Here is an 11,952-nt window from a genome sequence, read left to right as displayed (position 1 = left end):
TGAGATGCTTGTGGTTTATTGAAGAGAGCAAGGCTGGTGGGTGTGGACTCAAAGCATGGCAGCGGCAGAGGCTGGAGCAGTTGGGGATCTTCAGCTTCTAAATCCTAATTACACAGTGAGCTTTGGGCTATTTTTTCCTAAAACAAATAGACAAAGAAACAGAAAAACCCAATACAACCGTGAATGAATTGCATAGTTAGGCAGAGATGATGAGCCACAGAAACTTCAACATTAACCGAGAGGTGCAGTCAACTCTAGGAGGAACTAAGGTAGTAAGGGCTTGGATTGTTTTTCAAAAGCCTCTTACAAAATAGTAAGGGGAGGCTGGGCGCGGTGGCTCACGCCTGTAATGCCAGCACTTTGGGAGGCTGAGGCGGGTGGATCGCCTGAGGTCAGGAGTTCGAGACCAGCCTGGCAAACATGGTGAAACCCCATCTCTACAAAAATACAGAAATTGGCTGGGCATGATGGCGGGTGCCTGTAATTCCAGCTACTCAAGAGGCTGAGGCCGGAGAATCACTTGAACCTGGGAGGTGGAGGTTGCAGTAAGCCAAAATCGTGCTATTGCACCCTAGTTTGGGCGACAGAGAGAGACTGTGTCTCAAAAAAAAAAAAAAAAAAAAGGAAGAGGAGATGTCTAGAAAGATCACTGTGCTGCCTGCCTGGGGACAGTGGCACTGTGACTCTCCTCTCTGGATTAGAAACAGGTCTGAAAACTGGGGCAATCCTGCAGCCCCACTTGGGGAAGCCACTTCTAACCAGTGTGATGTGAAGGGTGCTGGTTACCATGAGCTTAATGACGCTTTCTCTGGGCTTTTGGGGGAGGGTGTCCACCAGCTTCTTCAGCTGAGCCCCTGCCTCCCTCATGTCTTGATCAGGGCTGAAAAGTTCCATGGCAGCCTCATAACTGGAGGGTGTGTCCATGAAGAGGGTTTCGATGACACGCTGAAAGCTTGGGCAGATCTCTGCGGAAGCTGCAACACAGAGGAGAGAAGGCACATGTCTCCAGGCCCCTTTCCAAGCTGGCTAGCTCTCTGGCTGGGTCTGCCCAGATGCAAACAGCCAGGCCCATCAGCGAGAGATAGCAGCCATTTCATCGATGGACTAGAGTGTAAGATCTGCTGGTGCTCTAAGAGGTTGCCTATTTGGTGCTGTGCAAATACTTTCTGGGTTATGGCCAGCTTTTTGTGGATTGCCCGAGTCTTCCTTAGACTTCTTGGGTTGAGGTGAGCAAGGTGCCGTTTTTCTTTCTGTTAGAGATCAAGGCAGAGTATTGATCATAGAAGCTGCTGGCCTGATTTTTTAATGCAGTGTGGAGGCTGGGAAGAGGCCACTGAGGGTTTTGTTTCCCACCAGAAACTTGCCTCTCATCAGTGGTTAGAGATGCCCTGAGCCATGCTTCACTGGGGGCATGTGACAAACTCAGGCTCTGGCAGGAAAAAGTGATTGTAAGCTAGGCGTGGTGGCTCACACCTGTAATCCCAGCACTTTGGGAGGCCGAGGCAGGTGGATCACGAGGTCAGGAGTTTGAGACCAGCCTGGCCAACATGGTGAAACCCCGTCTCTACTAAAAATACAAAAAATTAGCCGGGCGTGGTTCTGGGCGCCTGTAATCCTAGCTACTCAGGAGGCTGAGGCAGGAGAATCACTTGAACCCAGGAAGCAGAAGTTGCAGTGAGCTGAGATCTCGTCACTGCACTCCAGCCTGGGCAACAGAGCGAGATTCTGTCTCAAAAAAAGAAAGAAAGAAAGAAGCCACTGAGATTGTACCAGCCAAACATGGGCCCCTGAACCTGGCCAGGAAGAGGTGTGCACATGTGCACACCGGGCCCTGTGGCACACTCAGTTCACGGACAGAGCAGCCACTTGTACCACTTCATTCCCTTCAACACAGAGCTTCCAGACTGTGTTTTCTTCTCAGGTCCTTACAACCAGGAACATGGGGGAAAGTCACCATTTTCTACCCTCTGCTTGCCTCCATCTTCCCAGTGAGTCTCAAATCCCTTTTCCTTGAATTCTCTGCCTTCTGTACAAATTTGCTTTCCCTCCTCTGACTCTAGGGCCTCACTAGAAATTGCCACTCCAAGTCAGACCCTCTCCAGAACTTAGGTCCTTGATGTGTAACTTACTGTGTCACCAGGCAAGTCACTCTGTGTTTCTGTAGCTCAGTTTTCTCATCTGTAAAATGGGAACAATATCCCTACTTCATTTTATTTTTTATTTTTTAATTTTAATTTAATTTTATTTTTATTTTTATTTATTTATTTGTTTTGAGACGGAGTCTCACTCTGTTGCACAGGCTGGAGTGCAATGATGCCATCTCGGCTGACTGCAACCTCTGCCTCCCAGGTTCAAGTGATTCTCCTGCCTCAGCCTCCCAAGTAGCTAGGACTACAGGCATGCGCCACCATGCCTGGCTCATTTTTGTATTTTTAATAGAGACAAGGTTTCACCATGTTGGCCAGGTTGGTCCTGAACTCCTGACCTCAAGTGATCTACCCACCTCGGCCTCCCAAAGTGCTGGGATTACAGGCGTGAGCCACTGTGCCTGGCCCAATATCCCTACTTCATAGGGTTGTTGTAAGAATAAAAAGAGAGGCCAGGCATGGTGGCTCACGCCTAATCCCAGCACTTTGGGAGGCCTAGGTGGGTGGATCACGAGGTCAAGAGATGGAGACCATCCTGGCCAACATGGTGAAACCCTGTCTCTACTAAAAATACAAAAATTAGCTGGGTGCAGTGGTGCGTGCCTGTAATCCCACCTACTTGGGAGGCTGAGGCAGGAGAATCGCTTGAACCCGGGAGGCGGAGGTTGCAGTGAGCTGAGATCACGCCACTGCACTCCAGCCTGGCAACAGAGCTAGACTCTGTCTCAAAAAAAAAAGAAAAAAAAAGAATGAAGAGAGATACTATGTGAAAGGGTGACTGTGATTGGCACGTTGTGTGAAGTAAGTGTTAAATATTGTATGCGTGTGCACACGAATAGACAAATGCATCTCTGACCCACCCCTTAACATGTTGCAGTCCTATCTTGCTCAGCCACCCACCTCTGTATGCAGACAGCACTGAGATCTTCTAATTAATACACATTTCAGTCCAAAATGATGTCATTTTCTCTGAAAAACAAATAAACCTCTCTGCAAAATAGTTGTTCCTACTGCTTCTTGGTTTGGGTTTTCTAACTCCCCAGGGTCATAAAACTTATATCCATGGGTGTTGTGAAGCTTTCCAAGTGAATTAATTGGGGTTTGTTTATGAAAAAATAACAACAGCATTTTCAGATGAGAATGGAAGAGGCTGACGCAGAGTGAAAAACAGGGTTAGATAACCCAGTTCCCCAAAGACGGGGGATCTTGGAGAGAGCTGTGATCCTTCTTTCCTTCCTTTCTCCCCCTCTCTCTGTCTCTCTTTCTGCCCCTCTTCCTCCCACAATTCTTTTCTTTTTAGTGACAGCAGCAACTACTCAGAGACTCCTAATCCCTTTTGCAGAGGACGGAAATGTTTAGAAAACTCCACTCTGGGTTGGCAGTTCCCCAAAGGGAAGATCTCTTTCTGGAATATTCCTCTGTGCCCAGAATGAGAGACCTTGTCTTGGGTTGGGTTTCTTTTGGGGTCACGAGTCCCTGCAGCTCCCCTTCCAGTGACTTCAGCTGCCAGCATGGAGTGGAGACCCCAGACTTGGAGGCTGCACCAAGGTCTCAGCATCTTGGAGTCTGTCCAGGTCTGGGATGAGGGCCTCATTATTCCTATGCTGGATGTACTCATCTTTATGGGGTATTCTCCACTCCTCCCTCCAGGCTATTCCATTCCCTGGGATTCTGAGGGTTGTTGGATATAGAAGATGGGACCCTTTTTAGGCTTCCTGACAGCCTGGGGCTCTCTCCAAGTTTCCAAGATGAGCTTGCTCACCAGACCCAGTTTTCTGAGACTCAGCATGCACAGGTCCTCCCAGCAGCTCCAGAGCAGGAATGGGCAGCTCACTCCTTCTTCTGAGCAGAACTGGGGGGTCCTGAGAGTTCCTAAGTCCAGGAGGGAGGGAAGGGTCTCTGAGCACTCACCGGAGCTGCAGCAGAGAGCCAGTGTGACCAGGGTGAGGGTGACAGCGAGTTTCATGGTGGAGGAGGGGGATGCTCTGGCTCGTCTCTGGTTCCGTCTCTGAGTCTGGTGGGCTAGTATGAGACATGCCCAGCAAGGTGCCTTTTATATGCTCTAGGCAGCAGCGCCCAGATGGGGAAGGGCAGGGCAAGGGCTCTATGTAAGATACCACACTATTTACTTGGCATTGGCTTGGTGGGATAGGTAAATATTCCCTTTTCTCAACCCAGTTTCTGTCCCCACTGAAACTGAGCTCACACAATGGGCCACTTGGGGGTGGAGGGCTGAGCCCTGCCTGGAGGCAGTGAAGGGAACCCAAGTCAGAGGATGTGGAAACCCAGCTGCCTGTGTCACTCACTGAACCTGGGCACTGGGGCAGTCCAGATCAAGAGAAACAATTGTGGAGCCCACCTGGAGAAACTGAGGCCCAAGGTCCCTCACAAGTGGCAGGGACAGGACTAGGACTAGGACTCAGGACCCTGACACTCCACTGGGCTCTTTCATAGGCTCCCCTCTGAGGAGGGCGACTGAACCTTAAGCCAGGAAAGTGACATGGTTTGGAGCATTGCTGTGGTCAGACTTCGGGGGCCCCTGGATTGAAGCATGTTGAATAAAAGGGACCCTTCCAGAATTCCCATCAGAAACATGAGCCCTGCCCCAGGCTGAGTCTGTTCCCACCCAGAAGTGCTTTCAAGTCCTGTGCTCCTTATGGTCCAATTGGTGGGACCTTCAGTCCTTATCTCACTTGACCTCCCAATGGCCTTGACACCTGTGACTGCTTCCTTCTCGAACCATTCTCTGTCTTGCGCTCCCACGCCTCAGTTCTTTCCTGTTTTCCTTCTTCTGGCCATTCCTTCTTGTTCTCTTTAGATGTTTATTCTTTACTGTTCTTAAGTGTTGATGGTTCCCAGGCTTTGGCCTTCTCCCCTTTCTTGCCTCCAGTTGCCATTTCCTGGTTCTTCTCCAAAGCCCGGGCCTCATAGCACCTAGCCTGGCCTGGTCAAAATCCCCTGACTCGACCTCCCTGCCTCCCAGCTTGCTCTCCTCAGCCATCCTCTGAAAGGCCATCAGAATGATCTTCCTAAAACCCACTGGTCGTGTCCTTCTTCTTGAAACCCTTAAACTCTTCCTTCTGCCTATAGAATAAAATTCAAGTGCAATTTACAAGGCCCTTGCCCACTGACCTTTGCCTACCATTTGAACTTCATTTCTCCTCTCCCCCACACAACGACTTAGCCCTCTCTTACTATTTGTGGATTCGAGAATGTTCCATGTTTTCATGCCTTTCTACCTATGCACAAGCTAAGCCTCATGCCTGAATACACATTTCCTGCCTTGTCCACTTCGCCAAATTCTATTCGTACTTCAGGACTCAATCAAATATCGATCCATTCATTCATCCAATAAATGCTGACCACCTATGATGTGCCAGACGTGGTGCTAGGAGTCGGGAACTGGGGTAGATAGACATGGAGAGGCATTGCGTGGCACTTCAAGAACTCCTCAAAAATAAATAAATACATAAATAAAAATAAATAAACAAATAAAAGGCCAGACACGGTGGCTCATGTCTCTAATCCCAGGACTTTGGGAGGCTGAGGCAGGTGGATCACCTAAGGTCAGGAGTTTGAGACCAGCCTGGCTGACATGATGAAACCCCGTCTCTACTAAAAATGCAAAAATTAGCTGGATGTGGTGGTGGGCACCTGTAATCCCAGCTACTTGGGAGGCTGAGGCAGGAGAATTGCTTGAATCTGGGAGTCAGAGATTGCGGTGAGCTGACATCACGCCATTGCACTCCAGCCTGGGCAACAAGAGCAAAACTCCGTCTCAGAAAAAAAAAAAAAAAAGAAGGACCCCATTGTGCCTGAGGGCTTCGAAAGGGTTGCTGTGCTTGCAAAGGGGGCATTCAGGGGCCAGAGCACACAAGGCCTCGTTCTAAGGCCTTTACACTCAGAGTGGGAAGCTCTTGAAGGTTTTAATCAGGGAGTGACATGGTCTGATATCCCTTTCCTAATGAACTGACCCTGACTTGGGCAGCTGGGGGAATGGGGTGTTATTTCCTGACACAGAGAAGACCTGGGAAAAATAGGGTTGGGGGTGAAAATAGGGAGTGAAGTCTTCCCCGACAGGTGGTTCTGATGGGTGGTGACTCTCCCCATGGGCCTCTCTTCCCCCTCTGCTTACAGGGCCCATTATACAATATTTTAACTTTGCAATTCTTATTTTCTTGTATGACTCCTTTACTTGACTGACCTCCTTTAGGGCTGAGGCCGCTGTAAGCCAAGGTATGCAACGCTTGCTAAACAGGAATCCCTGGAATGAATCCATGCATGAGGCCTTTGTGCCATGTGACAGTTGAAGGCTGTGGTGACCCCTGAACCGTCCCACTCCGAGATGCCTTAACACCGGTAAGAGCACACGTTCTAAACTAGCAACCAACAAAGACTTGTCAAGTACGTTATGGTGTGTCCTTACAATGAAACGCTGTGTGGCTGAAAACAGAGAAAGAAGATCTTCTGAACTGATGGTGAAATGATCTCCAAGGCAGACTGCAAAGGGGGAAAAACAAGGCGTGAATAGAGCAAAAAAGAACAAAGAGAAGGCTGGGCGCGGTGGCTCACGCCTGTAATCCCAGCACTTTGGGAGGCTGAGGCGGGGGGATCACAAGGTCAGATCAAGACCATCCTGGCCAACATAGTGAAACCCTGTCTCTACTAAAAAAATACAAAAAGCTGGGTATGGTGGCGCTTGCCTGTAATCCCAGCTACTCGGGAGGCTGAGGCACGAGAATCACTTGAGCCCAGGAGGCAGAGGTTGCAGTGAGCCGAGATCATGCCACTGCACTCCAGCCTGGTGACAGAGCATGACTCCGTCTCAAAAAAAAGCAAAAAGAATCCACATATGCATTTGCTTGTATTTGCATAAAGCATCTCAGAAGTGCCTTCTTTCTTTTAAGTTTCCTTCTGTGTCCCATCATCTGGGCTCTTGAGGTTAGCCCATCTTGAGGATTTCAGGTGTCTGCATCCCTCCCCTCTTAGGGACTGTTGAAAGGTGTAGCCTGCCTGTAACCCCAGCACTTTGGGAGGCCGAGGAGGGCAGATCAACTGAGGTCGTCCAGAGTTTGAGACCAGCCTGGCCAACATGGTGAAACCCCCTCTCTACTAAAAATACAAAAATTAGCCGGGCGTGGTGGCAGGTGCTTGTAATCCCAGCTGCTTGGGAGGCTGAGGCAGGAGAATCACTTGAGCCCAGGAGGTGGAGGTTGCAGTGAGCCGAGATCACGCCATTGCACTCCAGCCTGGGCAACAAGAGCGAAACTCCATCTCAAAAACAAACAAACAAACAAACAAACAAACAAACAAACAAACAAAAGAAAGCTGTGGCCAATGGAGCTGAAATGGGCAAGGAAGATGAGCTGGACCACTGGGGGCACCTAAAGCCCATCCAGTGCCGCCACTAGTGGATCCCTCTGTGGGCAGTGGCTGGTCTGGCCGGGGCAGCTGTGATGGCTGCAGCGGTCTTAGGCAGGAGTCACATCACCCATAGCCTCAGACTCTGCTCTCTACTTTTCACCTTCATGGTGCAAGGTCCTGGGGACAGGATAGCTGGCTCCTGGGTCTTTGAGGAACTTAACAGCTAGGAGGAGAGACAGATATGGGTGCAACTGATGGGAATGCTCTGTGGGGAGATGGAGGAAGTCAGAGAAGGAAATGGTGCTCCGGGAGTTGAAAGGGGGCTGCCCCCAGGCTGGGCATGGTGGCTCATGCCTGTAATCCCAGCACTTTGGGAGGCCGAGGCAGGCGGATCACCTGAGGTTGGGAGTTCGAGACCAGCCTGAACAACATGGAGAAACCCTGTCTGTACTAAAAATACAAAATTGGCTGGGCCTGTGGTGGCGCTTGCCTGTAATCCCAGCTACTTGGGAGGCTGAGGCAGAAGAATCGCTTGAACCTGGGAGGCGGAAGTTGCGGTGAGCCGAGATCGCGTCACTGCACTCCAGCCTGGGCAACAAGAGTGAAACTCCGTCTCAAAAAAAAAGGAAAAAAAAAAAAAAGAAAGGGGGCTGCCCCAAGAAAGGTAGCTGGGCAGAGGGGAGAGGGCACATGGAGGGCTGGCATTTGAGCTGGCCTCTGGTGGATGGGTGATGCTGGTGGTTGGGGTGAAGCGGGGGATGTGCCAGGAGGAGGAAGCCACATGAAGGGGGCCCAGGCTCAGGAGGGGACCTGGCCATGGTCCGACATGCATGGGACAGATAAGCACACAGGTACAGTGGGAGTCTGGGGGCACCGGGGGCACTGGCCTTTCAAGTGCGAGGCTGGAGGTTTGCTCTGATTCTGGAAGGTACCTCGACTGCCACCACCAAGTGTCCCAGATAGGCTCTGCCATCTGGCCCTTGGGAGATCCTGCTTGGTGGTGGTGGGTGTTTCTCTCCCCTGCCTCAGGACCCTGCAAAGCCCCTGCTCTTCTGACCCTCTGCTTGAGATAGTGAGGCAAAAAGTGTGTTAGTCAAGGCTTGGAACTCAGAGCTTTTTTTTTTTTTTTTTCTGGAAACGGAGTTTCGCTTTTGTTGCATAGGCTGGAGTGCAATGGCACGATCTCAGCGGCTCACTGCAACCTCCACCTCCCAAGTTCAGACGATTCTCCTGCCTCAGCCTCCCAAATAGCTGGTATTATAGGCGTGCGTCACCACGCCCTGTTAATTTTTGTATTATTAATAAAGATGGGATTTCACCATGTTGGCCAGGCTGGTCTCCAAATTCTGACCTCAGGTGATTCTCCCGCCTTGGCCTCTGCAAGTGCTGGGATTATAGGCGTGAGCCACCATGCCTGGCCAGAACTCAGAACTTCTTAAACTCTAACACCTGCTCCTCAAATCCTTAAACTCTATACACTGTGAGTTCCAGGCCAGAACCCTCAAGCCTGACTTAGCATGTGGAGAGGGCTGGGACCTGCTGTTTCTGGCCACATGTGGTCAGTTACCTACCTGGTCACTGTGCAAAGACAAACTGTTCCGAGGGAAGATAAGCCATGTGGCTATTAGTACCATGAGGATGGCAGTGAATCGGAACAGCTCCTGCCAAATCCTGCACCCCAAACCCTGTGTTGGCTGTGCCTAGATCTGGGGGAGCCCTGGTCCTTGGGTGGCTGAACCTTCCAGCTGGGGCAGTGGCTGGGGAGCCTGCTCTGAGCTCACCACTTGCCCAGGCTCCAGCTGGGATGACGTGAGCACCTTTGGCCTGGCTCTGGCCTTTGAGAATGGAGCAGGAGAAAGAGCCTCTCCAGAGCCAGAAGCGGGAGGGTACTAAGGGGCCTGGAAGCCTCTCCTGGGTATTTGGACTACAAGGCCCTGTATCTGCTGGCCCCTCCTCCATGTATGGGATATGGTGGGTGCACATGTGGGTGCCAGGTTGTTGAGCCATGTTCAGTGCTCCTTGGGGAGCCCTGCCCATGTCCCCAGCTAGAGGTCTGGTGCCAATGGCAGGTGGGAGGGGTTGGGCCAGCAGCAGCCCCAGCCCATACTGCCAGAAGGCATTGGCTGAGGCCAGGTGCTCGCCCCCAGGTTCAGTGCTTGGTGTATTGTAATGAGCAGGAAGCTGGGGTGCAGTGTGCTGGCAGCTGGCTGGCTGCAAGTCCCAGCGTGGCCCAGAAAACAGGTTGGCGGCCTGTTCCGAGCCTATCCATCCGGCTGGGCTGCTGGGGGAGGACTAGTCGGGCCATGGGCTTGGGTCAGCTCCCGGGGCAAGCCGTAGAGGTCAGCCTCCTCCCTCCACCCTGAGCACCCAGCTCTTCCAGTGCTCAGGAAATAACTCTTGAGCAGAGTAGGTTTCTCCTTAGGGGTTTGGTTCATTCTCTTCTGCCTTGGCAGCTCCTGGGGCTGACGCCTGCATTGATTGACCCAGGGACCTCCTAGGAGGAGCCTGGCAACCTCTGGACATTCCAGCCTTTCTGTCCACCAGCCACAATGCCTAGGGCCTGTGAGCCTGTAGAGGGCCTCAAAAATGGTCATGTATCTGCTGGCTGCAAAACACAAAAAGAAAATCTCAAAATTGTAATTAATGGATATTGATAACAATTTCAACGAGTAAACTGCATTTTAGTTCAACTATTATGTAGTTGTATGCAAATGTAATAAAGTTTAAATTATATGTACCAAATGCATAATCCGTTTTTAGGGTCAAAATTATTATTATTGTTATTTTTTGAGACAGAGTCTCGCTCTGTCACCCAGGCTGGAGTGCAGTGGCATGATGGCATGATCTCGGCTCACTGCAACTTCTGCCTCCCAGGTTCAAGCGATTCTCGTGCCTCAGCCCCCTGAGTAGCTGGAACTACAGGCATGCACCACCACACCTGGCCAATTTTTTGTATGTTTAGTAGAGATGTGGTTTCGCCATGTTGGCTAGGTTGGTCTTGAACTCCTGACCTCAAGTGACCCGCCCGCCTCGGCCTTCCAAAGTGCTGGGATTACAGGTGTGAGCCACCGTGCCTGGCCTATTATTATTTTCTGAGACAGGATCTTGTTCTGTCACCTAGGCTGGAGTGCAGTGGTGTGATCACGGCTCACTGTAGCCTCAAACTTCTGGGCTCAAGGGAACCTCCTGCCTCAATCTCTTGGGTAGCTGGGACTGCAGTTGTGTGCCACCACATCTGGCTAATTTTCTTTTTCTTTTTCTTTTTTTTTTTTTTTGAGATGGAGTTTCACTCTTGTCATCCAGGTTGGAGTGCAGTGGCATGATCTTGGCTCACTTGTAACCTCCGCCTCCCAGGTTCAAGTGATTCTCCTGCCTCACCCTCCCAAGTAGCTGAGACTACAGGCAGGCGCCACCATGCTTGGCTAATTTTTTGTATTTTTAGTAGAGACGGGGTTTCACCATGTTGGCCAGGCTGGTCTTGAACTCCTGACCTCAGGTGATCAGCCTATCTTAGCCTCCCAAAGTGCTGGGATTATAGGCATGAGCCACCGTGCCTGGACACCTTTGATTTTTTTCATGCTGTGGGATATCCCTTTTCATGGATGTAATATCATCTTTGCAGGGATATAATGTAATTTAATTTTCCAGTGCCTTATTGATGGACGTTTGCACTTTTTTTTTTTTTTTCCAGTTTTTCTGCTGTTACAAACCACAGAGCAACGCGTGTGCCTCCTCCCGCCCTGGGGACTCTTTCTGTGGGAGAGGTGCCTGGATTTAGGGGAGCGACCACTCCTCATTTGTAGGGACTTTCCCTAGCCTGGGAGCCCTTCAGCTCCCACTCCAGAGTGGTTGTTGGTGGTAATACGCCAGGCCTGGGGAAGCAGGAGTGGGAAGGTGTGAGAGGTGGGGGAGTGTGGTTGTCAACTGTTCTGATTTTCCACCAGGATCTTGGTCACTTTCCCAGTTGTCACTCGGCCCACAAACTAGGATGTGAGCAGCATATTGAGAATCTGCAGAGATGTTCCCGTCTGCCCGGCATATGGATGTCCTTCTGGGCTGCGAAGTGGCATCCTGTGGGCAACTCCCCCCACAACAACCAGCTGTGAGCTGTGCCCAGGCACAGAGGGACCTGGCTTTCCCTGTTTCTGCAGATGGAGCCCAGGGTTTCAGGGAGGGAGGGGGCAGGCTGGGACCTGTTGGGGATCTGGGCACTTTCTCATGCTCCTTGAGCTGCAAGTCATAGAAGGAGTGGGGTGAGAGCTGGGAATGTACCTTCCCAAGGCCACCAGCAGAACCAGCAGGCCCTTTGCTCTGGGATGAGCTCCCTCTGAGGGGTGGGGACAGTAAAGCGGACCGAAGTCCCTGTTCTGCGGGATGGAAACTGGCTCCCCTCCATTGTACAGGCCAGCTCTGGGGATTTGGGCAGCAGATTTGGGGTTGA

General features: G+C 51.1%; 1 protein-coding gene across 1 annotated transcript; it reads right to left on the bottom strand.

Moving 5' to 3' along the window:
- SCGB1A1 (secretoglobin family 1A member 1) lies at positions 1–4,176 on the bottom strand. The gene is made up of 3 exons (XM_063710803.1): positions 4,059–4,176; positions 787–974; positions 1–137 (listed from the first exon to the last, which is right to left on the bottom strand). Exons 1-3 carry the CDS (start codon positions 4,111–4,113, stop codon positions 105–107), a joined length of 276 nt encoding a protein of 91 aa, XP_063566873.1. The 5' UTR covers positions 4,114–4,176; the 3' UTR covers positions 1–104.
- Positions 4,177–11,952: the final 7,776 nt, after the last annotated feature.

Source organism: Gorilla gorilla, chromosome 9, assembly GCF_029281585.2.
Source record: "Gorilla gorilla gorilla isolate KB3781 chromosome 9, NHGRI_mGorGor1-v2.1_pri, whole genome shotgun sequence".
NCBI classification, from domain to species: domain Eukaryota; kingdom Metazoa; phylum Chordata; class Mammalia; order Primates; family Hominidae; genus Gorilla; species Gorilla gorilla.
Note: the sequence above shows the minus strand (reverse complement) of the source record. Positions and strands in the feature narration are given on the sequence as shown.